General features: G+C 43.7%; 1 protein-coding gene across 1 annotated transcript in view; it reads left to right on the top strand.

Annotated features, from left to right (window-relative positions):
• The window catches only part of CLASP1 (cytoplasmic linker associated protein 1), a 266,679-nt gene that overhangs the window by 175,052 nt on the left and 63,886 nt on the right, over positions 1 to 27,741 (top strand). Inside the window, exons 23-26 of the mRNA XM_084643407.1 lie at positions 548 to 655; positions 21,759 to 21,862; positions 24,732 to 24,755; positions 25,730 to 25,974. Of these exons, the coding sequence (XP_084499533.1) occupies positions 548 to 655; positions 21,759 to 21,862; positions 24,732 to 24,755; positions 25,730 to 25,974 (481 nt within the window). The remainder of the gene's footprint in view (positions 1 to 547; positions 656 to 21,758; positions 21,863 to 24,731; positions 24,756 to 25,729; positions 25,975 to 27,741) is intronic.

Raw genomic sequence — 27,741 nt, 5'->3', positions numbered from 1 at the left:
TCTCTACACTGCAATGTCTTGTTTTCCCCTAAAAATTTGATCATGAGAAAACTATCCTTGCAAAAGCCCAAACACACATAGAAATGGCTTTCTCTTTTGTGACAATTTTTAAAAAAATTCTGATCATGTTACAAACGCTTCCCCCTTCTTCTAAAAGGCTGTTTTTTTTTTTTGTAATTAAGCAAATATTCTTCCAGAAAGGTTTCTTTTAGCCTCAGCTGTTTTGCATGCTTCTGTAGCAGTAGAGCTCAGCCACTCTTTTAAATGAATGAAGATCTCCTGCTCTACTCAAATTACAAAGCTTGGATTGCCTGAGAGACAAACATACTGTGCCAGCCAGACATTCAATGGTGCTGAAACTTCCAGTTAAAAAAACAGCTCAGCATGTGACACAGTTGGTTTGTGAAAAGCCTGAGGTGGCTGTAGCAGATGATAATTACTAATGTAATAATTACCTTAACTAACAGAAATGTGACTTGCCTTGATAAGCTGTCTGTCCTCATTAAACTTGTTCACCTTCTCTGAAACTCTCCATGCTGCATGCTAGCACGGAGCAGCCGTATCCCCCGACCCAGCATGAGTCAGGGGTGCAGCCGCGATACCAGCCGTGAGAGCAGTCGAGATACAAGCCCTGCTCGGGGCTTCCCTCCACTTGGTGAGTACATGTAGGCATTGGAGCTTTAAGGGTCAATTTCCCTTTCCCCTTTCTGATTATCTGTCCAAGACACTGCCAGGTGGAATGAGCTTGTTTCCTTCCTCTGTTCACTTCCTTACACTCCCCCTTTCCAGCCCTGCTTCCTTTCTGTTCTCTTCTGCATGTTTCAATTCTGGTTCTCAATGTTTTCTTTTAGTAGAAAGTCCCTTGATCCTGAACTCCTGTGATAATTTAAATTTCTTTAAGTCCATTTGTACAGACCTCTGCTATGTTTCACCTAAAAAGACTGTTCCAGTGTTTTGATGGATAACTATGAAAGCAATCCTACTTGTACAGCTCAGAGTATGGTTAGCAGCACCACAAACCCTACTGCAGAGTGACTTTAATTATACATGAACTGATCTGAAAGCTAGATACAAAAAGAGAAACAATAATTTCACACTAAACCTCAGTTAAGAGATCAAAATTCTTTTTATTTAAAGGTTCTATACAGCGCCATCAGCCACTGATTCGTAAGTTGGATATGCCATTCTGATGGAAATTCTCCTCAAGTGTGAGCCTCTTTAGTGCTCTGAAAGGCTGAGGACTGAAATTAGCATGGTCATTCAGTTTAAACGTACAGTACAAATATAAAATATCATTACGGTTTATCATATGCAGCCATTTTTGTTCTTCATAGGGCTGAAATGGCAGGATAGTTAATGTTTCTGATCAAATGTCATTTCATATCCAACAGAATACATCACCTGTTGTACAAAAGCTTTGTTTATCATCTCAGGACAAAATACAGTTGATCTCTGAGGCCTCTCTGTTTACATAGCAATTCTATAGCTGTGGGTTTGGTTTTCAAATTGGGGGAAAGAAATTATTATGGATTCCATCTGGCAGGCTTGGTATATGCAAAAGCTGTAGGATCTATCTTTATAACTGGTAACAAAGTACAATTGTATGGAGTAATATGTAAGTGGAGCCGGAATACACATTTGGGCTTGATTTCACTTTAATTTACAGAATTGGAAGCAAGAGTTATATAAGTAAATGAACTGAGCTCTCTGTGGATTATGTGCTCCAGTCAGACCGGGAAGGGAGGTAAAACAAGATGGGCGAAATGCTCCTCTTTGGTCCTCAGCTCTGTTAATTTCTCTCTTCCTGTGTTTGTATAGCATGTGGGGGAGAGTGAAACATGAAAGTCAAGATTTGCAGTGTAGATCTGAGGATATTTGGCTCAGTGATAGGAAGAAAAGTACTCTTGGCAGTGTGCGGTATTGGGGGGTACTATGCTAATTCCATTAACTTGCCATTACTCTGAAATTTCATTGACAATTGACTAACTTGTTATACTTCCTGATTGATCTTGTCTTTGGAACTGAATTATGAACAGTATAAGTGGTGTTGCCATTATTGGTTTTATCATTTAATCTCCGGCTATTTCTTTAGGACTTGATCCAACTCTCAGTACAGTCAGTGGAAAGACTCAGATTGTCATCCATGGGAGTTGGATGCTTCTGCTCCCGTTTGAAATCAATGCCAAAATTCTCATGGACTTTAATGGAAGTAGACTGGAACCCTTAGCTTAATCTGAAAAAGGGTATTCCATAAGAGGCTTCATTAGGAAATTTTTTTCCCCCTCTCATGCTTTCCCCTGATACTTTGCTAACTAGTCAAAATGTTAATGTGGACTGGGATACTTGAGGTTCCCATCCCAATACTTTGGACTTTTTTTCATTAGATAATGTAGGTAAAAAAAATTGAGTTTGAAAGGGGAACTGTGAAAACCTTTCCCTTTTTTTTTTTTTTTTTTTGAACATCTCTTTACAAAACTGATTTAGATCTGAAATAATTATGGATGAAATTTACCCTGAAAGAAATGGACCAAGTCCTGCAATCCTCAGTCAGGGTTAGTAGTCTTGTTGAAGTCAATGGTATTACATGCACATTATTAAAAATGAGGGGAGCAGGGAGAGAATGTAAATATTTAAACCAAATTATTTGAAAATCACTCTCAAGCCAAGCTGTGAGATCAAGATTGCAGGTAACACACAGAACTGTTGTTGAGATAGGGTCTGATCAAAGCACATTAAACTAAGTCAATGGAAAGATTTCTGTTGTCTTTACTGGGCTTTGGATCAGACCAATAAGAACATGTGCCCCGTAGCTGAGGTCAGAATTGGAGCCTGTGTGTTTGGTGACTTTCCTCACAACATTTCTGTTGTTTGGGTTTTTTTCTCATCTTGATCTGTAGATCTAGAATGTGACCTTTGAACTATCGCAGGGAGTTTTCAGTGATTTCTACATACAGGATGAGCAAACAGTAGTTCTTAAGGCATCAGCATGGATATCTTTGTTGATGCCATTTTCTGGCACTGCATCATGAATCTGACCTTTCTCGGACCCCTATGTTCAGATCACAGCTACTTCTGTTTTGAATAATGTGCTTTACCCAGAATAAATTACATTACCACAAAAGATTTTGAAAAAGAAACTGAAGTAGTGAGTTAGTATCTCTGTATTCATATTTCAAGTAGGTTCTGATGCACGGTAAGTATTTGGCCACACATTGCTCAGATATTTATCAATTTTTGAAGTTTTATCAATATTTGAAGATAATTGGACACACAAAGCTATCCTATACTACACCAGTGTGTTTATGAAGAGGGCCCCTTGGTTGGCATTCTATAAAGTAACTACTGGTATGATCATACATATCCAGTTGTGAGAAGGTGTTGGTGCTAGTGAAAATATACAGGCATACATTGAAATGCAGTGTTTTATTTGGAGGTGGGGGTTGATCTGAATGAAAAATGTCATATTAAATGTGTGTGGTTATTGTATTCAAAATAAAACAACTGCATAAAATTGCCACCTTCTTATTCACTTCTGCCCCCATTGGGTTAAGTAGTATCCTGGTGGTGTGCTCATCAAACTCCCATTGATAGCCATGCGATTTTATGAGTTTGGCCAAAGGGAAAGTGTCTACTTGCTTTACTGTGCACGGCAAGGTTTTTGCTTTGCTAGCAGCAACTGAAGAATGAGATGGTTTCCTGATCTGACTCAGGAGACTACCACAAAATCACCAGCTCTGTTCTGTCTACAGAATCTTAATTGCTGGTGAGAAGTGGCAGATGCCAGCTTAATAATCAGAGGCCATGCTGAGTTTATGGGGCTAGCAGATAGAAGGGATCACCTTTTGATTTATAAATGGAGCCAATTTGATATTGGAGCCAGTGAGAGATAATAAATAAGCAGCGCAGTAGATACTACTTTTGTAGTTCTGTTTCTAAGGTCAATTATAAAAAGAAAAGGAGGACTTGTGGCACCATAGAGACTAACAAATTTATTTGAGCAGAAGCTTTCGTGAGCTATAGCTCACTTCATCGGATGCATACAGTGGAAAATACAGTGGGGAGATTTTATATACACAGAGAACTTGAAACAATGGGTGTTACCGTACAGACTGTAACAAGAGTGATCAGGAAAGGTGAGCTATTACCAGCAGGAGAGCAGGGGAGAGGGGAACCTTTTGTAGTTATAATCAAGGTGGGCCATTTCCAGCAGTTTACAAGAACAGTTTCTGACCAAATGTCATTTCATATCCAACAGGAATACATCACCTGTTGTACAAAAGCTTTGTTTGTTTGGAGGGGAAATAAACAAGGGGAAATAGTTTTACTTTGTGTAATGACACATCCACTCCCAGTCTTTATTCAAGCCTAAGTTAATTGTATCCAATTTGCAAATTAATTCCAATTCAGCAGTCTCTCTCTGGAGTCTGTTTTTGAAGTTTTTTTGTTGAAGAATTGCCACTTCTAGGTGTGTAATCGAGTGACCAAAGAGATGGAAGTGTTCTCCGACTGGTTTTTGAATGTTACAATTCTTGACGTCTGATTTGTGTCCATTTATTCTTTTACGTCGAGACTGTCCAGTTTGGCCAATGCACATGGCAGATGGGCATTGCTGGCACATGATGGTATATATCACATTGGTAGATGTGCAGGTGAACAAGCCTCTGATAGTGTGGCTGATGTGATTAGGCCCCTGAATAGATATGTGGACAGTTGGCAACGGGCTTTGTTGCAAGGATAGGTTCCTGGGTTAGTGTTTTTGTTGTGTGGTGTGTGGTTGCTGGTGAGTATTTGCTTCAGGTTGGGCTGTCCGTAAGCAAGGACTGGCCTGTCTCCCAAGATCTGTGAGAGTGATGGGTCATCCTTCAGGATAGGTTGTAGATCCTTGATGATGCGTTGGAGAGGTTTTAGTTGGGAGTTGAAGGTGATGGCTAGTGGCGTTCTGTTATTTTCTTTGTTGGGCCTGCCCTGTAGTAGGTGACTTCTGGGTACTCTTCTGGCTCTGTCAATCTGTTTCTTCACTTCAGCAGGTGGGTATTGTTGTAAGAACGCTTGATAGGGATCCTGTAGGTGTTTGTCTCTGTCTGAGGGGTTGGAGCAAATGTGGTTGTATCGTAGAGCTTGGCTGTAGACAATGGATCATGTGGTGTGGTCTGGATGAAAGCTGGAGACATGTAGGTAAGTACAGCGGTCAGTAGGTTTCCGGTATAGGGTGGTGTTTATGTGACCATTGTTTATTAGCACCGTAGTGTCCAGGAAGTGGATCTCTTGTGTGGACTGGTCCAGGCTGAGGTTGACGGTGGGATGGAAATTGTTGAAATCATGGTGGAATTCCTCAAGGGCTTCTTTTCCATGGGTCCAGATGATGAAGATGTCCTCAATGTAGCACAAGTAGAGCAGGGGCATTAGGGGGCGAGAGCTGAGGAAGCGTTGTTCTAAATCAGCCGTAAAAATGTTGGCATACTCTGGGGCCATGCAGGTACCCACAGCAGTGCTGCTGATTTGAAGGTATACATTGTCCCCAAATGTGAAATAGTTATGGTGAGGACAAAGTCACAAAGTTCAGCCACCAGGTTAGCCGTGACATCATCGGGGATATTGTTCCTGACGGCTTGTAGTCCATCTTTGTGTGGAATGTTGGTGTAGAGGGCTTCTACATCCATAGTGGCCAGGATGGTGTTTTCAGGAAGATCACCGATGGATTGTAGTTTCCTCAGGAAGTCAGTGGTGTCTCGAAGATAGCTGGGAGTGCTGGTAGCGTTGGGCCTGAGGAGGGAGTCTACATAGCCAGACAATCCTGCTGTCAGGGTGCCAATGCCTGAGATGATGGGGCGTCCAGGATTTCCAGGTTTATGGATCTTGGGTAGCAGATAGAATACCCCTGGTCGGAGTTCCAGGGGTGTGTCTGTGCAGATTTGTTCTTGTGCTTTTTCAGGGAGTTTCTTGAGCAAATGCTGTAGTTTCTTTTGGTAACCCTCAGTGGGATCAGAGGGTAACAGCTTGTAGAAAGTGGTGTTGGAGAGCTGCCGAGCAGCCTCTTGTTCATATTCCGACCTATTCATGATGACGATAGCACCTCCTTTGTCAGCCTTTTTGATTATGATGATGCTGCTGTTTTGTATAAACTTACTGGATGGAGAATGCCTGGTTTCAGCAGCAACTTATTACATTCAGTGGCGTTATGTTGGTACTGGTGTATGCCATAAGTTTTCCTTTTAGTGAAAGTATGTTAGATGAAACCTCAAAAATATATGGGTGGAAATACTTCCTTCAGGTCCTTGATCTAAAGATAAATACATTGGGCTAGATCCTCAACTGCTGTAGATTGGCCCTGTTCCATTGAATTCAGTGACGCTGTGCTGATTTATGGCAGCTGAAGATCTGACCCATACATTGATTATTAAGTTATATACTACAAAATATTTATACAAATTGTTTCACTTTATATTTGATTACTTTTATTACATAGATGAAAAATAGTTAATTTAAAATGTAACATTGGATGTGGTAGCCTGGGGATTATCACTTCAGTGAGTAAATTTTGTTATAGAAACCACTACAGAAAAAAATAGACAGAAAATTCCAGTGCAATAAGAAACGAGCACAATTGTGGTACAACCAATTTATTTGTCTACTTTTGTGTATTTTCACTGAAATGACTGTCATAAATTGGAATAAGTGCCTCAAGTCATAAACTTTCTGCTGTGGAATTATTACCTGAAAGAAGTGTACATACATCAGTTTAAGCCAAAACTATGTGACTCAGCCAGAGTATTCTTACTGAATTCAGTAACGTTTTCATGGAAACAGTAATTAACACAGTGTTTTTAACACAGTGTTGTGACACAAGTACCTCTTGATGCCAACTTGCAGAGTGCACTGGGGTGCAATGGGATACAGGGGTCTCCGGGGTACACCAACATAATGTCATGGAAGAACTCTATTGAAAGGCTATGTCATGCTGGTGGTCCTAGCCATTGTGAGATACAACTACAGAGAATATGCTCCTCACATATCTTGAGACCAACTCCTCCAGACAGGTGTCTCCCACTCCCACACCCCTATCTCCAGAGGGTACCATTGTGTACTGTATGTCATAAAATAGTACTCTGATAGCATTCAAAGTCAATGATAATGAAGAGCTGGCAGAGACTTGAGAAGGAAACTAAGGCCTGGTCTACACTACAAAGTTAGGTTAAACTAACTACATAGCTTAAGGCTGTGGAAATCTTCCCACCCCTGTGCGACGCAGTTAAGCTGACCTAAAGTAGACTCCTTTAGGTCAATGGAAGAATTCTTTCATCAACCTAGCTACTGCCTCTTGGAGAGATTGATTTACTACAGTGACAGAAGACCCCCTTCCATCACCGTAGTAAGTTTCTACACTACAGCGGCACACCGTCAGCTGTGCCGCTGTAGCGTTTCTAGTGTAGACAGTACCCTAACAGGGAGAGGTAAGCAGCAGGTGTGGGGAGGAAACCCTATCTTGAGGTGTACATCAAAGGTCTGTTCTTGTGTATTTAGGTTTTTATTTGAATCTCTATTCTTTCTTACATACATTTGTTTGTTTTATAATTGAACTCAGGTGCTGTGCATATTACAGGAGCATGGTCTAAGATGAAACTGGTAAACGATGGTGAACTTTTCTTTGGGGAACAGATGATCTGGGATTTCTCTGGGTATCCCGTGATCATGGGCTGGGTACCACAGAGAGGCACTTCAAAAGTATTCAGGGGCTGGATTGCATCTGTTGTCAACCTGGAAGGCAAAGACAAGGCTGGTATAGCCCAGAGGAGAGTGCTTGAGTAGCTGACAGGCTGTTTGTGTTAGGGAGCTAACACCTAGTGGGTACTGGTAAGATTCTCTCACTCTGGAGGCAGGTGTAACAAGGTGACTTTCAGTCCTGGGTGCTCCGAGAAGTGTCCCAACTGTCATTTTACTCACATTGTAAAGATTAACTTAAATGCCACTGGACTCTACTAAATATAAAAATCCTGTGGTAACCTAATGTTTTGGTCATATCACACTAAAAGCCTGATCTTTCAAGTGGCTTCACATGGCCCCCATGATGTCACTGGGGCTGTATGCAAGTGTAAATATCTGCCCGCACTCAGCAGCTTGCAGGACTGGGATCTAAATTAGGAAATGTGGAACATAAAGTTCCCGCAGTAATGTTAACTTGGCCACATTGCTCAAGTATAGGTATTTTGTATTCCTTTGTTTCTTCTTAGGCCCTGATCCTGCAGGAAGATCCGTATATGTATAAGGAGGGTCTGCCTTGTGGAGCTTAATATGTAACTCTTTACTGATCCTGCAAACCTTACTTTCATTAGTCATTTTTGATATCAGTGCTTACTTGAATAAATGCATAGGGCCTTAGGCTCCATTTTTATAGACTGCATTGCACACCCTGAATACCTTATGGCCAAGTTCCCATTGCTTTGAGAAACTTTTTTTTCCTTTCTCATTTTTGTATGTAATTTTAATGTTACATTTACAAATGTTTGGCAATTAAATAGAAAAACTCCTTTAAATTCTTGTAATGTGCATATATGTGCACTATTGACAATGTGATGTAGCATTATAAATTAAGAGCCATGTTCAAATGTAACTTTCTTCAAGTATTAATAGCGACAATCGAAGAATAAGGCCTTCAGTAGAACTATTGTATTGACTGAGAATTACTCATATGAGCGGAGTACAGAATTGGGCCTTTCTTTTAGAGTTTCTAGATTTATGTGTTTTTGAGTTATATGAGCACAGCATTGCTAGATATATGAGAAAAAGCTCTTTAAAAACACTGGCATAATTCAGAAATGGCTGAACAAAATTTTTTCCAACATTCAAAAACAAATCACCTTTGTGCTGAAACTAAGAATGGAAAACTTCTGCTCTAAAGGAATTTGTCAAAGAAGTTATGAACCACTGAAAATCAGGGGCTAAAATGGAAGGTGGAATTCAGTCTTAACTCCAGCCATTGCTACTATATAAAGGTCTGTTGCTATAACATTTTGAGTATGTGTGTATATATATTACACTCTCTACGCACACATACATATATGTATGTATATAATATATTTATATAAACACAATAACTATGTGCAAAAATGTTACAATATAGCTGTCATAGCCACAATGGCTAGAGAGAGAGAGAGTGTGTGTGTGTGTAAAACTAAAATATTTAACAAAAGAGCTGTGCTCAGTGGCTTATTTATTTCCCGGTTTGACTCCTTACACTTTTGTGACAACTCATTCTACTGAAATTGGTCTTGTCATTGACATTGTTTCTTGTACATAGAGTAGAATATTGTGAGAAATATTTTCAAGCACAATTTCTAATCATTCCTCTTGGCTTCACTTTGGGATTTAGATTGATCACATCTAAATCCTGTTACGGGGTTAAATGTTCCACATTCTCATACTAGCTGTTTTTAGGTTCTGTGGTTCTGGAACATGACTGACACTCACCAGTCTTTGCTGAACTGCACACAATTTGGTATTCTTAAAAACAATGTATTTGTTTGTCACACATTGTGTTTGTGGTTGTGGGGAAAGGAGGAAGCTGCCGATGGAGATTTTGCCTTGGGGCTTGCACTGTACTTGTTGTGCATTCATACGCGGCGGCATTTCCTTTCACTATAAAACACCCATGTTGGTAGTAATCGTGTGCATCCCTTTTGGACTGTGGCATTTTCTGTCTTGGGTACTTGTGTGTTAATCTTGTGGGTGTTGCCATTCCTTTTACTTGCAGCTTCTCGACGTCATTCCAGGTCCACTAGTGCTCTCTCCACTGCTGATTCTGTTGGGCAGTCAGGTGAACAAGTGCTAACTGCATGAATCTGCTTCTTAATATTAGTCTTGTTTACAACCATTTTAACATTTGCTGTCATGCATATCAGCCAGCACTTGGCATGTGCTTTTCATTACTGTGGGGTTTTGGTTTAACATGCTTTTTTATTTTAATTTATTGAATGTTTTTAATTTTGTTTATGTACTTTAGGAACATCATGAGCCGTGTACAAACAAACCAAGGGTGATCCAGGGCATTCTTAATTCCACCCTGCAAATGGATCAGCTGTGTAACGTGAGATAGATCCTCAGGGATGCTGAGCACTCACAACTCCCATTTATGTCAATGGGAGTTGCAGGTGATTTGGGATCGGACCCTTACTGGTCAGATCCTGCATATTGCTGAGTATTCCCAAATCCCACTCAGTACCTTGCAGGATCAAACCCCAGATGCACAAAATCAACACAAAATTAGCACTGGATGGGCTTTTTAAATAAAAATGGCAAATGTAACATTTTCCAATATATAATTTTTTAAGGCCTGGTCCAAATCTCACTCAAGCCAAGGGAAAGACTCCCTTTAAAGTCCCTGTGCTTGTGCTCACACTATTAATATTTAGATTTTAATGGGATAAATCCTGAGATTCTTACCCACCTTTTACTCAAACAAAATTCCCATTGAATGTGTGGGCCAAATCTTCAGATATTGAACATGTGCAACTGCCTTTGAAATCAATTGATTTCAGTGGGAGTTTTTCTTTAATAAGAGCTGGGTGAGGACTTCAAGATTTGGTGCAGTGGGAGTTTAGCTGGCAAGAACTGAGTGAGGAGTTAGCCCAGTATTTTAGCTGCAAAGTTGTCCTTTTCATAAAGCAGAGTGGAGGCATTAATGACATTGCCAATCATTTATCTGTCCCCATTTTGATAGGGTGTTTTGAAATTCTCCTTAACTTAGGGTGAGGTTGAATTAAATGACTGTTTTTTAACCCAAACCCTCAAAATTGATTTTTTTAATCTAGTGATTCTATAAAAAAATAATTATAAGTTGAACTGACTTTGACCTTGAGAATTTTTTAGGCCACAGTTCAAATTTGATGCATTTCACAGAATAATTGAAAGAACTGAAAAATTACATTTCACTGTAATAAAGGTGAAGGTCTAGACTACACGTTCCTTTTCCACTTCTTATGATATATTCTACATTTTTAGCTCCTGTAAATTTGCACAAAGTTTGATCAAACACAACACAGTAAATAACCTTTGTCCTTGAGAAGACTAAAGCCAGTGGGAATTTTGCCTCCATACAGATGATAAAATCAAGCCACAAATAGACCTAACTTCCCCTTTTAAAAATGAACTAAAGCTGGAATTTTCAAAGGGGCCTAAGTGAGTTTTGCTGTCAAATGCCAATGAATGTCCTTGGGAATTGAGTGCCCAATCCCCTTAGTCATCTTTGAAAACCTCAGCCATCATCAAATAGCGAGCAATCCCACTAAATAGCATGAAACCAAGTGGCATAGACTTTTAAATCCTATGTATCTTGCTCACATAAGAAGTCCCACTGAAATCAGTTACCTCTTGGAAGAATAAGGTTTAATCCTTAAGCAGGTTTCAGACAAACTGTTCTGAATTGTAGATAAGACATTTTACTAGTCTTTCAGTCTAACTAGAGTTCTTCAATGCAACTGAAAAAAAAGGTGTCTGAAATTGAGATTGTTATAGCTCCACTCATGTAGCTCTTAAACATGTATAATTTCCATTGAAATAAAAGGGAGATTACATGCTCAAAGACAGCAAGATTACTGGTTTAAGCTTACTTCATATTACAAAGCTGTACACAGCTTGGAAACACTGGCCCCAGTCCTGCTTTGGCAGTGTCAAAGATGGCCCTTGCAGAATACCCTGATTGTTAGGGGGGGTGTTTCTTAGCCAGTCCAGAGCAAGTGTAGTGGCTCAGGCAAGGGGAGCAAATATGCATGACCAGAGCACATAGTACTCTGGATATTCTGTGCCAACGTAATGATGCGGGGTCTGCTCTCAGTTGTGCCAGCAGTCAGGCATGTCCCCAACACAGCCCAGAATTAGGGAGATGCAAAAACATCACCTTTGACGCATGTCCCACCTCATTTCTGCACTTGATGCAGGAACAGAGTATCAGGGAATTGGGGCCCAATGTGTTCTGTGTTACATTATTCAGTGACCTTTAAATCTGTATCTCAGAGATTCCAGCAGTACTCTTGGAGCAAGATATATGCCAGCATGCCACATTGTACTTATTCTGATTTGTTTAAAAACAGCTCCCTTTTGTTTATGTTTATGCCGGGTAATTTAAACTGGTTTACAACTGAATTATTTTGTCATTCTGTTGTTCATTAAATACAGAAACTGTCTTCCCTTTTCTAATGCAACGCTAAATTAACTTACAAACCAATGACACTCAAAGTGCTATGTGATGATACCAAGAGACCGAATTCTGCTCTCAGTACCACCTTAGCAATGCTGCTTAAATCCGTTAGGTTTGCACAGATATAACTGAGAACACAATTTGCCTCATCATTTTCTACCTTTTTGTATATACCAGTTATCCATCTGTGTTTGTGAAAACACTCGTGTCTTCTGTATACTTTCATAAAATAAATCTGTGTAGCAACGCATTTAGTTTGTATCATATATAATGCAGTGTCATCTCCTCTGCATTCCTACTAAAGGAGTTACAGATCTTTCCATTCTGGGATGAAATTTCTATCAAGTATTTATAACGGTTGTGCAACTGAGTTCATTAAAAAAGGGGATGGTAATAACGCATACAATTTTTATTTCCTTGTAAAATGTCATGATTTGATTATTTTTTGGCAGTAGTTTTTAAGAAATTCATTTTTCCCCATGTAATGTGTTTTGTAGAAAATGTGCTTGCTGTAAATTTAAAATGTTTGATCTGATAATGCATCTCTGAAAGATAGTAGGAAACTCGTAACTACCATCCGTCCACTTCTAAACATAAATATAGAAACAATCAAGTTTTCAGTTCATCACTTGACAAAATGTTTTTAATTAAAAAAAACAAACCCTCCTATTTTCCCATTGCTGATCTCATCCTGCAGCCCCTTAATCAGACAAAAGTTGGATTTAATTCAAGTTGGAGTTTTGCCAGAGTAAAGACTACAAGTTTGAGCCCTTAAGAGATTAATTCAAATAGTACAAAAATCATTCTTTTGGGACAATTACACCTCTCTCTAGTTCTTTGTATAACTTAACAATTTTTTTTCTCTATAATTGAGGTTTGCAAGAGAGTTCTGTACTGTAGAATTTAAAATGTAAATGTTAAGGTGTGTAAACCAGCATAATTTTCTTATATTTAATTATTTCCCTATTAAGTGTTTGCACTCAGATAATCTTCTGAACGTAATACTTTACATCTGTTGCATAGAAGGATGCAATACATTTATACCACATACAAATGATCATGTTTCTTTTTGGTCAAAGCTTTTAATGGATAGAATATTTTTCCTCAGTTAAATATTAAATACAAAAAACCTGTTAAAAAATCCTTGACTTGGTCCCTTTTGCCCACTGATCTTGTATTGTGTATCAACCAAATGCCGCTTAAGTACACCACAGATGGGCATACACATATGCAGCTTGACCCTGCACCATTTATGCTAATAGGTTTCCATTTATTTAAATGGTAACATTTGTCGGACCATTCTCCACTAAGACAATATAAATGTATGTCCTCTGGAAATTAGTCTGTTCATGAGTCCAGGCATACCCATGAATAAATACACAGATCATGGCTCTGGGCACCAGATTGCCCCAAGTAGCTCATGTCATGGAAAGATCTGCAGAGCAGCTTTTCCCTGTTTATAAGTGGAGCCTGGACTAGGGTACACTACCTTCATTCCATACTCCCTCTACTCTAGAAAGTCTTTATGAACAGTGTGATGCCAGAATTTGGCCGATGATAGGTAAGTCCACTGCCCCTGTATCCAGTGCTTAATTTGTGCTAGGGCTGAGTCCTAGCACCTTTAGGCTTGGTAGTTCATAGCCTCGCCACTTCTGGGCTTGCGCCCTAGCACCTACTTACTTGAGCCCTGGCACATCTTTCATTACAAATTAAATGCTGCCTGTGTCTGATCCCCCTCGAATACCTACTACTGTATGCCTTTGGCTGACAGTATGTGTTTTATTAGTAAGAATAATATATGTGTCTGCAATTAGCCATTTGCTGGGTTTTTGCTAAATGACATTAATATGCAAAATCCTGGGAAATGATAAAGGACGCCAAGCAATATTTTGGATGTAAATCACATTTTGGGCCCAGTGCTGTTCACATTGAAATCACTGGGAGCTTTTCCATTATATTAAAGGGTTGCCACCTTTCTAGTTGCTGGTAACTTGATCCCCGAGGCTCTCCCTGCACCGCTGCTTCTTCTTTGAGTGCTTGCTCATGTCAATTCCATTCTAGGTGTGTGCACGCCCACATGCACGGCTGTCAGAGATTTTTGCCTTAGTGGTATCCGTAGGGCCAGCTGTGGCACTCCCTGGAGTGCCGCGCTCATGCCACAATATATCAAGTGCTGCCGGCCCTGCACCCTCTCAGTTCCTTCTTCCCACCCGTGGTGGTCAGTCAGAGTGCCTCTCTCCCTTGCTTTGCAGGTGGCCAGTGGTTTCTTTCCTGTTTCAGCCTTGTGCTTCCAGTTGTAAATATTTCTATTGTTTCTTAGTTAGTAGTTAAGTAGCTGTTAAGTGTTCAGTTAGTTAGGTGGGGGCTTTGCCCTGGGCGGGGCATGCCCATTCTCTGGGTTTTAAGCCCTGCTCCATGCGTAACAGGCCTATGCCTGTTAGTGACCCTCACAATAGTTGTCTGCAGTGCCCTGGGGAGTCCCACATGAAGGAGCGTTGTTGCGTCTGTAAGAACTTTCGTCGTCGGACACAGAGGGAACGCGACGTACGTCTCGGGCCCTCCTGATGCAGGAAGCCAGCTTGGTCTGAAACGACACCCAGCGCTTCAGCCTCGGTGCACAGCGCATCTCTGGCACTGTTCCCCATCCCTGGTACTGAAAAAGGAGCTGAAGAAGATGGCACTGGGCAAGCCTGATAAAGGCACGCTGGGCAAAGAACCCTGTTTGGGCCTTACAGCCACTCCAGACCTGCACAAGGGCTCCACCCTGGGGGGTGCCTCCCCCCGAATAGACCTGCCACCAACTACGGCAAGTGGTACAGGGTCAAAGCTGATGGGTTGGTCAACGCCTGCTCAGCTCTCAGCGCCTGCAGAGCCAAGGGAGCTCTTGCTGGTGCTGGCACCACGTTTGGCAATGGAACTAGCTAAGGTGAGGGCAAGCCCACCAGTAAGGCCTTGCACAGGATGAGCGAGCGCCACTGATCTCCAGAGCCAAGGCAGAGCCCTAAGTCGCCATACTCTTGGTCTCTGTGCCCCAGGTCTCTGACCCATCGTTACCAGTCATCGGTACCACACTCCCGGTTCCTGTCTTTGCGCCAAAGCTCTCCCAGGCGTAGTCGATCCCTTTGGCACCAATCCACGTCATGTTGCTGACACCTTGACTTTGAGGCCACTCCCCAACACGATGCTGCTCTCCCTACTCCTGGCACCAGTCAGAATGCTCCTGGTCACCGGTGGCGATGGTTAACCGCCAGACCCAGGCCTGGACAGCCCTTCCGTGGTCACTGGAGGGCGACGACTTATCTGGATTGGTGGCACAGTTTAGACCCTCACCCAGGCTGCAAGGGGACTGGGCCCTGGAGGGAGCATCTGCGGCATTGGGGCTGGCCTGGCAGCAGCCAATGGACGAACTAATGGACTTATTGGAATGCCTGGGGGGTTACTGTTATGCTATTGCCCCACTCTCACCAACCCTCGGTTGCCGCATCAGACAGGCCAAAGTCTGCGCCCGCAGCACCGCCGGCACTGGGTTCAATGCAGGATGTTCTGGTGATCGTCGCGGGTGAGGAGCCGGTGCCCACTCCAAGGCCACTCTCCCCTTCGTGGGAAGATGCCAGAAGGCCTCCCCTGATGGTCCAGTCATCCTCCTCCTCCTCCCTGGACGAGGCGGTGGTGGGGCCCTCCACAGCTAGCCATGCTGCTCCGTAGCGTGGCTTTGAATTTGGGCCTCAAAGCAGGGGAGATGGAGGAGCTGACGAACACATTGTTCAGTGTGCTCTTGGTGGCCACCTCAGCCCGAGTTGCACTCCCGGTGCATGAAGGGGTCTTGAACATTGCCAAGTTGATCTGGCAAATCCCATCCTCTATTCTGCCCTCATCTAAAAGAGTGGAGAAAAAGTACTTCATCCTGGCAAAAGGGTTCGAATACTTATATACCCACCCACCACCAGGATTGTTGATTGTGTCTGTGGCCAATGAAAAGGGTAAGCAGGGCCCCACCAGTTCCACCCCCAAAAATAAAGAGGCTAAGCGGTTGGCCTTGTTTGGTCGCAAGATTATTCGATGGCCAGCCTCCAGTTTCAGGTGGTGAACCACCAGCCCTTCTTGGGCCGTTACAGTTTTAACGTGTGGGACTCCCTCCTCAAGTTTAAAGACTCCATAGCTCAGACGGTGGCCCAGGAGTTTGCAACCCTGGTGGAGGAAGGCACTGCAGCAGCTCGGTGTTCCCTCCAAATGGCCTGGGATATGGCCGATTCGGCTGCCCGGGTGGTCACCTCAGTGGTGGTTATAAGGCGCAGTTCCTGGCTCCAGTCCGCAGACCTGTCCCAAGAGATGCAGGCCTCTATTCAGGACCTCCCATTTGATGGTGTCGGTCTGTTCTCTGACCAGATGGATGCGCGGTTTCACGGCCTTAAGGACACATGGGCGACTCTCCGCTCTCCGGGGATGCACACTCCTCAAGCATTAAGACAGCTGTTCTGGCCTTCTGCAACCACAACAGCGGCAGCCTCGTCAGTGACCTACAAGGAGACGGGACACTGGGTTTAGCCGCCGCCACCCGTCATTGTCTCGCTCCCCTGCACAGCCTAGCCCGGTGAAGCATCAAGGGGGCCAGAAATGCTCATTTTGAGGGTGCACCTGAGAGTGACGCACCAGCCATCTGCCCGGATCCTGCCCGCCCTTTCCTTGACCGCCTCTCCCCTTCTTCTTGGCCTGGTCCCAGGTTACGTCAGACCGCTGGGTCCTGGACAGAATCACTTGGGGCTATACCCTGCAATTTTTGGACACCCCTCCCTCCCGCCCCCCTTCTTCCCTGTCCCCCTTCAGACCCTTCTCATGAGCTTTTCCTTGTTCAGGAGGTTGAAAAGGTTCCTTAGGATATGGAAGGAAGAGGATTCTACTCCTGATACTTCCTAATCCCAAAGGTGAAAGGGGGCCTCAGGCCCATTCTGGCCTAAGTGTCTGGCCTCAGGCCCATTCTGGTCCAAGTCTCTCAAGAAGTTGATGTTCCGCATGGTCTCCCTGGCCTCCATCATCCCTCCCCTGGATCCAGGGGACTGGTATGCAACTCTCGACTTAAAGGACGTGTACTTCCATGTCTCCATATTCCCAGGACACAGATGGTTCCTGCGCTTCATAATGGCCAGGCGACACTTTCAGTTCACAGCGCTATCTTTTGGCCTGTCCTATGCCCCCAGGGTGTTCACGAAATGTGTGGAGCCAGTGGTGGCTTACCTCAAACATCAGGGGGTCCAAATCTTTCTGTATCTCGACAACTGGCTCACCAAGGGCAGATCTCCAGAGCAGGTGCAAAGGAGCCTCGATCTGGTGCATTCCACCTGCAGCGACCTGTGCCTGTTGGTAAACACAGAAAAGTCCACGTTAACTCCAGTCCAATGCATAGAGTTTATTGGGACAGTCCTTGACTCCACGCAGGCCAGGGCCTTCCTTCCTGAGGCACGTTTTTGGGCCATGGCGGACTTAATCTCCCACATAAAAGCCCACACACTCACTACAGCCCACACGTGGCTGCGTGCTGTCTTTGTATGAGGCTTCTGCAAACGTGACTGGCCTCGGTTTACACTCCCAGCAGGCACCCCCTAGACCAGGGATCTCAAACTCAAATCACCACGAGGGCCACATGAGGACTAGTACATTGGCCCGAGGGCCACATCACTGACACCTTTCCATATAAAGGTACAAAAGCCCCCTGGCCCCACCCCCACTCCGCCCCTTCCATGAGGCCCTGCCCCTGTCCCACCTCTTCCCACCCCTTCCCTGCCCCCTTTCCAATCCCTTCCCCAAAGTCCCCACCCCAACTCTGCCCCCTCCCTGCCCCTATTCCAACCGCTGCCCCACCTCTTCTCCACCTCCTCCCCTGAGCGTGCAGCTCCCCCCTCCCTCCTGGAAAGCACTAAGCGCTGCCGAACAGCTGTTTGGTGGCAGGAAGTGCCTGGAGGTAGGCAGAGGAGCAGGGACGCAGCACGCTGCGGAGGGAGGGGAGCTTGGCGGCCTGCAGGAAATAACTCCGGAGGGGTGCGGGGAGCTTGGCGGGCCACAGGAAATCACTTCAGGGGGGTGCAGGGAGCTTGGCTGGCCACAGGAAATAACCCATTTTTTTGAGACCCCTGCCCTAAACCAAGTAGTCACAGTACCAAGCCATATCCAACTGTCATTGGACTGGTGGCGGGATCCCACATCACTGCTGCAAGGACTTCCCTTTGTGTCTCTGACCCCATTGCTCACCCTGGTCTCAGATGCTTTGGATCTGGGCTGGGAAGTCCACCTGGGCCAGCTCAGCATCCAGAGTCATTGGCTGCAACCCGACCTGGCCCTCCACATCAATGTCAGGGAGCTCAGGGCAGTTTGGCTAGCCTGTCAGGCTTTCTTGTCCCATCTGAAGGGCAAGGTGGTGCAGGTCCTGATGGACAATACCACTACAATGTATTACATCAACAGGCAGGGTGGCGCCAGGGCTTTAGCCCTTTGTCGCAAAGTGTTCAGCCTCTGGGACTTCGCATGAGGAACGCCATTCACCTGGTGGCCACCCACCTGTCGGGGACCAAGAATGTCTTGGCAGATCGCCTCAACAGAACCTTCTTGTCTCACCACGAATGGTCACTCCATCCAGAAGTAGTCAGCCTGATCTTCCGCAAGTCAGGGACTCCCCAGGTGGACCTGTTTGCATCCAGGCAGAACAGGAAGTGCCATGTGTTCTGTTGTCTGCAGGACAGGGACAAGGGCTCCCTGTCGGATGCTTTCCTGATCTCCTGGTCGGGAGCGCTGATGTACACCTTCCCGCTGGTGCCCTTGATCCATACGGTCCTCCTGAAGGTAAAGCAAGACAAGGCCAAGGTCATCCTTGTGGCCCCCTTGTGACCACGTCAGCACTGGTTTGGCATGCTGCTGAGTCTGTCGACAGCTACCCCCCCCCGCAGCTGCCTCTTTGGCTGGATCTGCTGTCCCAGAACCACAGCAATCTGCTGCACCGGAACCTGGCAGCACTGCACTTGACATCCTGGCTTCTGCCTGGCTGAGTGGGGAGGAGCAGCAATGTTGCGCCAGTGTCCAGCTGGGCAGCAGGAAGCCCTCCACCAGGGCTTTGTAGCAAAGTGGAAGTGTTTTACGTGTTGGGCTTTGGATCGTTGCATCTGTGCAGAGGAGGCCCCCCTGCAGGACATCCTGGACTGTTTGCTGCATCTTAAGCTCCAGGGCCTATCACTATCTTCGGTCAAGGTGCACCTGGTGTCCATGTTGGTGTTCCATCCTCCATTTCGATGCAGGTCGGTCTTCACCCACCCTGTAATGGCATGGTTTCTGAAGGGCCTAGAGCGCTTTTACCTGCATGTTCAGGATCTGGTACTCCCTTGGGACCTGAATCTTGTGCTGTCATGGCTCCCCCCTTCAAACCCCTCACTTTCTGTTCTTTACTGCTTCTCTCCTGGAAGGTCTCCTTCCTAGTCGCCATAACTTCGGCCTGTCGAGTGTCTGAAATCAGAGCGCTAATGTCTGAACCACCTTACACGGTTTTCTATAAGGACAAGGTTCAGTTGCATCCACACCTGGCCCTTCTGCCCAAGGTCCTCTCCCAGTTCCATACTGGTCAAGACATATATTTGCTGGTTCTTTTTCCTAAGCCCCATGCAACAGATGAAGAAGGCAGGTTGCATACCCTGGATGTCAGGCGCACTCTGGCCTTTTACATAGACAGAACGAAGCCATTCCTTAAGTCAACGCAGTTGTTCGTGGCGATCGCAGACAGGATGAAAGGTTCCCCGGTGTCTGACCAAATAATATCATCGTGGATCACTGCCTGTATCTGCTACTGCTACGAGCTAGCGAAGGGGCCCCCGTCGCCGATAGTGACGGGTCACTCGACTAGGTCCTTCCTCGCTCAGGTGCTGATCCAAGAGATCTGTTGGACCGCGACCTGGTTGTCTGTCCACACATTGGCTTCACACTATGCTCTGACCCAGCAAGCTCGGGATGACACTGGGTTAGGCAGAGCTGCACTATAAGCTGCACAACGGTGAACTCCAAGCCCACCTCCATTGATACTGCTTGTGAGTCACTTAAAATGGAATTCACATGAGCAAGCACTTGAAAAAGGAAAAACGGTTACCTGCCTTTCGTAACTGTTGTTCTTCGAGATGTGTTGCTCATGTCCATTTCATTACCCGCCCTCCTGCCCCTCTGTCGGAGTTGTCGGCAAGAAGGAACTGAGAGGGCACAGGGCCAGCAACAGCTAGCCGTATGGGTACCACTAAGGCAAAAATCTCCGATGGCGTGTGCACACCTAGAATGGAATGGACATGAGAAACACATCTTGAAGAACAACAGTTACGAAAGGTAGGAAATTGTTTGTTTTTTCCTCCCCAGGCCCTGCCCCTGCTCCGCCTCTTCCCTTGAGGCTCCGTCCCTTCTCAGCCTCTTCCCCACGGCCCGCCTCCCTCCCCACCTCTTTCCCTCAAGGCCCTGCCCCCGTCACTTGCTCCTCTTCCCATCTCCCCCAGCCACTCGCTAGATCGTCTCAAGGAGCTGCCTGCAGGTAGGAGGCAGCCCCAGCTGAGTTTGTGCTGGTATGGGTTAATGACTCAGCGCTTCCCCCTGCTCCACAGTAACCAGACTTTTGGTTCGGGGTGCCATTTAGGGTTGCCAGGTCCCCTTTACGACTGCACTTTCCAGTTGAAACCTGGCAACTCTAAATGGCATCTGGACACAGAAGCCAAAAAGCAGAGTGTTCAGGTAAAACCCAGATGGGTGGCAACCCTGATCAGATCCTTTATTTACTTGCAAAAGAAAGAAATTGTATGTTGATTTATGATACAGTATTGAGGCCAAGTTTCAGCCCAGGGCAAATTTAAGCCTGTTCCTCTAAGAGCCATTTAACAACAAAAGTGAGGTTGGAACCACTTCAGAGATGATCACACCATAGATGTTTCTCCCTTTTTATACGTTCTTCTTCCCACATGAGAGGAAAAAACTCAATTAGTGGTTAGTCAAGTCTTGAAACTTAATATGTAAGATCTCAAGCCTTTGATTTCAGTCAAATGACTCTTGTGAGTAGGGGCTGCTCAAATGAGAGAGTTGCAATATCAGCACTTAATAGAATTAGTGAGTAATGGAACTGTAGACCCGATTCTGCTTCAGAGAAGTCAATGAAAGTTTTACAGTTGATTTTGATAAGAGGAGGATTGGGCCTCATATATGTGTGACTCATGAAACCAAAATAAAAGTAGAAAAGAGTAAATTTAAAAAGAGAGAGAGAGAGAGTAAAATAAAAGGAAAAATAGATTCCTTTCCCACCCATCTTGCAACAGGAAAATATGCCTATGAAAATCAAACATAGTGTCTCTGGTAGCTTAAGTACTGGAGTTTGTTTGTAGTATTTTTGTTTTAAATACCATAGCGGCAAAATGTGTCAGAGTGACGGATAAAATAACATTTAATGAAATGGTACTGTGGGTTCCCGAAGCCTTTCGTTGGGGAGTTCCTGGCCAGACACCTTATTAGGATTCAGAGTGAATGTGAATTCACTTAACAGTCTCTTTCAATGTTGTCTTTTGTGCAGACCGGTTTGGACTTGGACAGCCAGGCAGGATGCCTGCTTCTGTGAATGCCATGCGAGTCCTGAGCTCAAGCACAGATCTGGAGGCTGCTGTGGCTGATGCACTGGTAAGAGGAAAAATACAAAATGCTACCGACACCAGAAAGTGGCTTAAAGTTACCTGTACGTATGTTCTCTTTTTTAATAGCCGTTGTTTTAAATGTCCCAATGTCTGACACTGTGGCGATGTTTGATAATTGCGTTTTGCATTTGAATGTATTGGCACCGATGCTACATTTCATTGTGGAAGTTTGTTAATCCTCATCAGTTATTATCCAACAAGCAGAGATGCTTTAGTATCACTGATGAGGAATAGGTTAAATCAGCCCTTTGTCTTTAATCTGATTTTTGAGGAGGGTATCCTGTGAGGTGCTGAGCACTAGAGGGAATTGAGGATGCTCAGTGCCTGGAAGGACTGGGGTCCTAACTAAGCCCCAGACAGTAAATTACATGGGGATGTTTTGGGCAAAACCCTAAAAAACTTGGCTCCTGTCTGCTCTATGTGGACATTAGATCCCATTGCAGTTTTTTTGGGATTTGCACCAGTGTCTCTGCCCAGTATTTCTGGCACTTGGTTGAACACTTTGAACAGCTAATGGCTTGGCTTATCTCTAGTTCAATATTAGTGTATTAGTCACTCTGTAAAACTGAAATGTGTTTATTTACTGTGCCCCTAGAAGCAAAGGCAATTTGTTTTGTATTTTCTTTCCCAATCTCCCTTGATTTCCCTTATCCCTGCTGAGTTATTTCCATTTGCAAGCATTAGCTAAAATTCTCATGTATTCCTGAATCTTATTGCAGTGAAAGTTCTCCAGTGGCAGAATCCAGCGAATTTCTGCTGTTCATCCAGAAACCATACATTAACCTTTTGCCACATTTACCTGATTTTTCTGCATACGTTTTTCTGATTTTTCAAGGGAAGGCAGAATGAGAGTACCAATCACTGTGCAGGGTAATGTGGGTACAACTTTGTCCTGTATGTTATACAGGATAATTCTAGAGACCTAAGCTGTTGGGATGATGAAAGGATTTCTTGAAGTATTTGATGCAGGGTTCTCAAACCTTTCCATATTGTGGACCACATCCCCATAGAGAAAGTGTCTCAGGGACATCTCTTTCCCCATTTGCAAATGGGCAGACCACCTCCCCTTTTATTCACTATTACTCAGACTGTTTTCCTCCCTATTTGTGATCACATAACAACTCCAAATCATCACAGAGCACCAGCAACTTAATTTGAGAACTGCTGATCTGATTTAAGATCCCTCTTTCAGAAAGCTTCTCTTTTTGCGAATACAGACTAACACGGCTGCTACTCTGAAACTTACATGAATAAAAGGAGGACTAGTGGCACCTTAGAGACTAACCAATTTATTTGAGCATAAGCTTTCGTGAGCTGTAGCTCACGAAAGCTTATGCTCAAATAAATTGGTTAGTCTCTAAGGTGCCACTAGTCCTCCTTTTCTTTTTATTAATGTATGAATTCAATAGAATGTAGAAATAAGATGTTAGAATGTAGGCTGTGCCATTGCCATCAGAGGTCTAAATAATTGTGTTTGTTAAGCAAATTAAATACGTTGTGGGCCAAATTTTCATTTTGGTCTCCGAGGTTGAACGCCAATACAGTCACTCAGAATTGTCCTTTTAAATGTTTCATGTGTTTTACTAGATAACATTACTCCACAAGATACAGTATTCCCTATACTTAATATAGGGAAGTACAGGGTAAGGAATATGGCATATATTGTAGTAACATCATCAAAGGCAATCCTGGAAAGTTTTAAGGGCAGTCCCTGTGTATCCTTTTACCCTCTTCCACTTTGAGGCTTGTTAAGTTTGAAAAGCATCAGTATATAATATTCTCTTTCCAGAAGCTGTGACTTTAAAATCTAGCCTGATCAGAATCTGAACTCCTATTGCTGCAAGGGACCCACTTCATCCTGTAGTCCCCCTCCTCCACAAGCCCTCATTCTGCTCTTCTCGCTCATAGGCTCTTTAGACAATCCTTTCACAGCAGGCACTTTACAAAGCCAGTTCTGGCTTCCTTGTGGGAGAGCCGTGCAATGCCAGCTTCTATCCACCCCCCTTGTATACAGAAGGAGTATTCTTTTCATTGTGTTAGGAAAGGAGAGGAGCTTCTCCAAAGATGGCGTTATCCCAATAATCAAGTTTGAACAAAACACTGTGGGTCAATTTCTGACCTCTAGTACATATGTGCAGCTCCCATTGATTCCCATGTTCATGTGTGAGAACAGAAATTGACCCAGGGAGGCAGACTGTATGTCCAACTGGTCATACTTTGAATCTATATACAGTACAACTTTGAAAATCTCAAATAACACGTGAAACCTTTGTGTAACTGGGATTTCAGATGCCAGGGGAGCCGGCCAGCTGGCTTTAAACAAGCTGAGCTTCAAGAGACATCCAAGGTATTTGTACAGTTCCAGGAGCAAAAAAGAGATATTGGTTAATTGGAGTTTGGTTAAATGAAGCTATACTGTATATAATTGTTTCCTGGCATTAGAGTTTCTGTTCAAGACTCTGTAATATGTTTCCTTCTTTAATGGACAACTGACAGTTTCAAAAATTGGTATTTAGTTAGAGAAGCTTTCCTGAAAGGTAAAACACAGAGATGGTGTATGTAGATCTACAGCTGTTAGAAGCCATTAGGAAAGGTATAATCCCGATCCTATATTCTTTATTCAGGTAAACTCAGTATTGGGAACTTTGTCTGTTTTAGGAGTATGGCATAGGAGCAGCAGTAGGAAAGTAAAGGCAGACATTATATATCCATTTTTCTTTTCTTTTGCTTTAACTGTGTTTTTAATTTGCTAGGACGCATTTGCTGTACGTTTTTGTTGCAAGAACAATCCCTCATAAGCTTCTGACATAATTCTCTGTGCTTTTTCCCACCCTTCAAAATTTTCCTGCCTACAGCTGTTAGGAGACTCCAGGAGCAAGGTACTAGTGCTTTCTTGACTTTTTATTTCTACTTTCCACCTTTTTTTTTCCTGTTGCAAAACCCCCCATGATGCTGCAATCGAGCTGATTCATAACAGCTCAACCCTGAAGTCCTAATGAAAGCAAAAATCTCATTGGCTTTGCAAATACAACAACTGCAGGATTGGGCCCTCAGAGAGGAATTCTGTAGCAATCATCTAAGACCTTTTCTGTTATGTTTTATAGTCACTCGTATCCTGTTAAGGTTTGTTCTAGTGTTTATTCCATAGGGTTAAATTTGGCACATTGTCAAAATTGTGCTGATATTTCTTGCTAAGTGTTAAGGCTAGAATTTTCTAAGGTGCATAAGGGAATTAGGCACCCCAAAGCCATTGGAATGAATGGGATTTGGATGTCTGACACCCCCCCCCCCTCCCCAGGTGCATTTGAAAACCCTAGCCCAAATTACCACACAGGGGGCCAAAATTGTGCTTTCTTGTAAAGCAGTATGAACCTGGAGTAACTTCACTGACTGCGGTGGAATTACCGTGGATTCACACCAACGTATGACAGAGCAGAAATGGTCCTTTAGCTCTTTTCTCTCTCGTTATTATATCATCAAAATGTTTATTTGCAGAATCACCTTCATGTTTAATGACTTTGCTTGAAGTAAAAAGTGTATTGTCAATCTCTAACCAGGGAAATGTTCACTATTTTCATTAAAAGCAACACATTATTTCATTGTTAGCTAACATTTCTATTGGATCATTTATTGTGTTTTGTTGGAGCATCAGTCACATGTGTATTCCCTTCAAAATCAGTGGGACTCTTCTTGCTAGAGTGAGTAAGGTAAACAGGCTGGTGCTCCGGGACATTTTACCACCTTTGTGCCACTATAACAATAACCTCAAACTACCTTCAGGTAGAGCATCCTTTCCTCTGCTTTAATATAACTATAAACAGTTTACTTAATGTGGATTTTTTTCCTCCTCCAGAAAAAGCCAGTGAGAAGAAGATATGAGCCGTATGGGATGTATTCTGATGATGATGCGAATAGCGACGCATCGAGTGCTTGCTCCGAACGCTCATATGGTTCCAGGAATGGAGGCATTCCACACTACCTACGACAGACTGAAGATGTGGCTGAAGTCCTAAACCACTGTGCCAGTTCCAACTGGTCAGAGAGAAAAGAAGGGCTCATCGGCCTTCAGAATTTATTGAAGAGCCAGAGGACACTGAGGTGATCTTCCGAGCTTTGTAATGGTGGCCATTAGTGTTGCGTTGCTGTGATGCAGTCAGAATTCACTATTTTCTCTCATATTGTGCTGACACATGTTGTCTTTCATAAGCCTTACACTGCCTCTGGGAGCAAGCCTCCCAGACCTGGTGGACAGACTCACGCTAGCTTCTCTCAAGGTAGTGCATTAAAGAAAGTGAGGTGGACATTGTGGAGGAATGGTGGCTCAGGTTAGCAGCCAAAGTCCAAGCTCACCTGACTCTCTGGGCCCGAGCTTGGATGGCTAGCCCAAGAGGTCACACCTCCCACAATGTCCATACGGCTATCTTCAACACACTGGCTCGAGCAGAGCTAATGTAACTCTGTCTACCTATGCTGGAAGACATGCTCCTAGCTGCAGTGTAGCCATTCCCTTTGAGGCCTGGCCTGCACTAGTATTTTTCAATAGAGCTTCTACCATTGCCACTCCCCTGGTGGTAGCCATGTTGGAACAGTAGTATAGACAGGATACAAGCTCATTTACCAGTGAACACTTCTCTCAGCTTGTCCCCATCTACCTGAGCACTCCCACTGCTGCTATCTGTGGCTGCGCAATGTTGAGAGATTCCTGCCAAAATGCTAATGTTGATACAACTAGAGTGTGCTACATGAAGTGAGCTGTAGCTCATGAAAGCTCATGCTCAAATAAATTGGTTAGGCTCTAAAGTGCCACAAGTACTCCTTTTCTTTTTGCGAATACAGACTAACACGGCTGTTACTCTGAAACCTACAGTTTTCACATGTGACTCAGATATTTCAGGAAGTTTAGCTTCATACCTTATGTATGTGCATTTGATCACAAACTACATAGCAGCTTTTCAGTGAAGCAAATGCTAGCCACATACAGTGAAAGGAAGCAATGTGTTTGTGTTAAAAATGGGGTCAAGTAGCGCTGTGAATGTTCCGTATGTTAGAAAAATGTATTTGTCCCTGCTTACAGTTGTTATAGTGGAAATTGTATTTGAGCCTCATATAGACAATGCTTATAATGGGGTAGAAGAACGTTTGTAAGAATATGAAGTGTTCGGACTGACTGAGATTTCGTTTAAGATAAAAGTATTTGTAAGCAAGTTGTTTGCATGTGGCTTTATTCTGGACTTGCTGACTTGCAGAGAACATGTTAACAAATAGTTTCCTTTAAAACAAAATCTGCTCTTTGGAATATTATAAACAAGTGTTTTAAGTGCATTTAGAAATGGCAATTGTCTGGGTAACAATTCCGCAACCTTAGCTAGGCAGAAGGGTAAGTGTTTCATTTAAGGGTCTTTTTCAGTTGCTTGTAAGTTTTGTTGTTGTTGTTCTTATTAGCAGTTTAAGCAAAAATGTGTTTGAGAACAGTGCTGTGTTCTGACTGATAATAGAGAGGGTGGAAAAAATACGCTTTTACCTTTGGAAAAAGATTTTCCAATCATTTATTTGAACATGTATAGAGGCACCTCAGTAGGAAGTGTTAGGAAGTTTACATATGGAGGCATAGACTCAAGGTTACAGATGTATCTTTTCATGGTCTGGTAAAAATTTTTTAAACTTGGCCATTTCGTAAGGGTTTTAAAATGTGCTTCTCCCATATACACAGTTTTTTGGTATACCATAATGCAATGGTTCTCAACCTTTCCAGACTACAGTACCCCTTTCAGGAGTCTGACTTGTCTTGTGTACCCCAAGTCTCACCTCATTTAAAAACTACTTGCTTACAAAATCAGATGTAAAAATACAAAAGTGTCACAGCCA

This window comes from Lepidochelys olivacea (assembly GCF_965140295.1).
Source record: "Lepidochelys olivacea isolate rLepOli2 genome assembly, chromosome: 11".
Classification (NCBI taxonomy): Eukaryota; Metazoa; Chordata; order Testudines; family Cheloniidae; genus Lepidochelys; species Lepidochelys olivacea.
This window is presented reverse-complemented; position numbering and strand designations above follow the sequence as displayed.